Source organism: Echinops telfairi, unplaced genomic scaffold, assembly GCF_000313985.2.
Source record: "Echinops telfairi isolate 266 unplaced genomic scaffold, ASM31398v2 ScPeMD7_15;HRSCAF=58, whole genome shotgun sequence".
NCBI classification, from domain to species: domain Eukaryota; kingdom Metazoa; phylum Chordata; class Mammalia; order Afrosoricida; family Tenrecidae; genus Echinops; species Echinops telfairi.
Window position 1 is genome coordinate 12164347 of NW_022103912.1, and position 1457 is coordinate 12165803.

Consider the following 1457-nt stretch of genomic DNA (forward strand, 5'->3'; position numbering starts at 1 on the left):
TCTGACTTCGGAGCCTAGGAATTCCCTTCCACTCTTTGATTGGCCAACTGACTTGGGTCAGGCCACCCTGCCCTAACCCAGCCCTGAGCTGCTACCTCCTGGTCCATCACTTCACTCTGGATACCTCGGTTTTCCAAGTGGGGGAAAGGCAAGAACATGCAGACCTTGACTCGGATTCTTCTCCCAGAAAATGGGCCAAGCCAGAGTCAGTAGAGGTCTTTTGTCGAAGAGAAAACTGCTCAGGGACTAATGCTGTACCTCAAATAGAGTCAGTCATCTTTTGTCGAAGAGAAAACTGCTCAGGGACTAATCCTGTACCTCAACTAGAGTGGAAATTTCGACATCTGGATGTTACCTGTGAATTGTTTTATCAGTCAATATATGAAATCCATCAACTTCAGCAGTAAGTCCACCAACTTACTTTATTCATTCTAAGGATCATTTCTTTTTTTTCTTTTCCAAGCAGTAGTGGCGTTTATCAGTGACTCTTTTAGCTGGATTACAAAACAACTTCAGGGTTTTTTACCTTACTTATTCAGATCAATATAGACCCAGAAAAAGCTGTTTCTCTAAAACAGTATCTTGTAAGGACTAGAACATTCGAATAATCCCCTCTCTCATTGTTTCCTTGAAGGCAGCGGAAAGACTCAACTGCTCCCTGTTTGTGCATCCCTGGGACATGCAGATGGATGGACGGATGGCCAAGTACTGGCTCCCTTGGCTAGTAGGTTTGTGTCCATTTGAGCTCTGGGAACAGAGAACCAGCTCTCTGATTTTCCCAATCATTGGTGGAAACTATAATGCCAAATAGAGAAAGCATGAATAATTAACAGGATTGTGAGTGACAACAGCTATTATTTATTGAGCTCTTATTCAGATAAGTGCTGTTTATATAACACCATTTACTTTTAATCCACTCAAAACTCCTGAGGTTGACATTATCATGATCCCCAATGGAGAAACTGCATCTCTGTGGTTAGATAAGTTGCCCAAGTCATAATTAATAACTAAAAATGGAATTTCAACATAGTTCTGTCTGACTCTAATGTCCAGTCTTCTGAATATCTCACTATTCAACCTCCCAAAGAGGCTCAAAAACAACTCTCCTATATAGTAGATTTCGTGGAGAAATTGATAATATCTGTTCTTATAAATGAGAACCCTGGAGTTATGAGGTCAACTTCCACTGACCAAAGACCTGAGGCCCAAATTGTAGATGACCCCGGTTTCCAACTTTCCTAATGTTTGCTTTCCCCCTTGCTTCTTTCTCCCTTCTGCCGTTGGCCTTCCACATCCTTCATTTGTGGTTCCACAGGAGGGCAAGGGAAAGAGGAGAAACCTCTGTGTGGCCTCTCTAACCTCATGTTATCATCCTGATACCAAAAAAGGGGTGGTGGGGGGAAAGGAGAAGAGAGTCAACATCCACAGATAATTCTGGAGACAGATGGGAAAAGGAG

General features: G+C 42.6%; 1 protein-coding gene across 2 annotated transcripts in view; it reads left to right on the forward strand.

Moving 5' to 3' along the window:
• ACMSD (aminocarboxymuconate semialdehyde decarboxylase) overlaps positions 1-1457 on the forward strand; it is a 69583-nt gene that overhangs the window by 39420 nt on the left and 28706 nt on the right. For both annotated transcript variants that reach the window (XM_004711896.2, XM_013007051.2), the window contains one exon: positions 635-728. In XM_004711896.2, coding sequence (XP_004711953.1) covers positions 635-728 — 94 coding nt within the window. The remainder of the gene's footprint in view (positions 1-634; positions 729-1457) is intronic.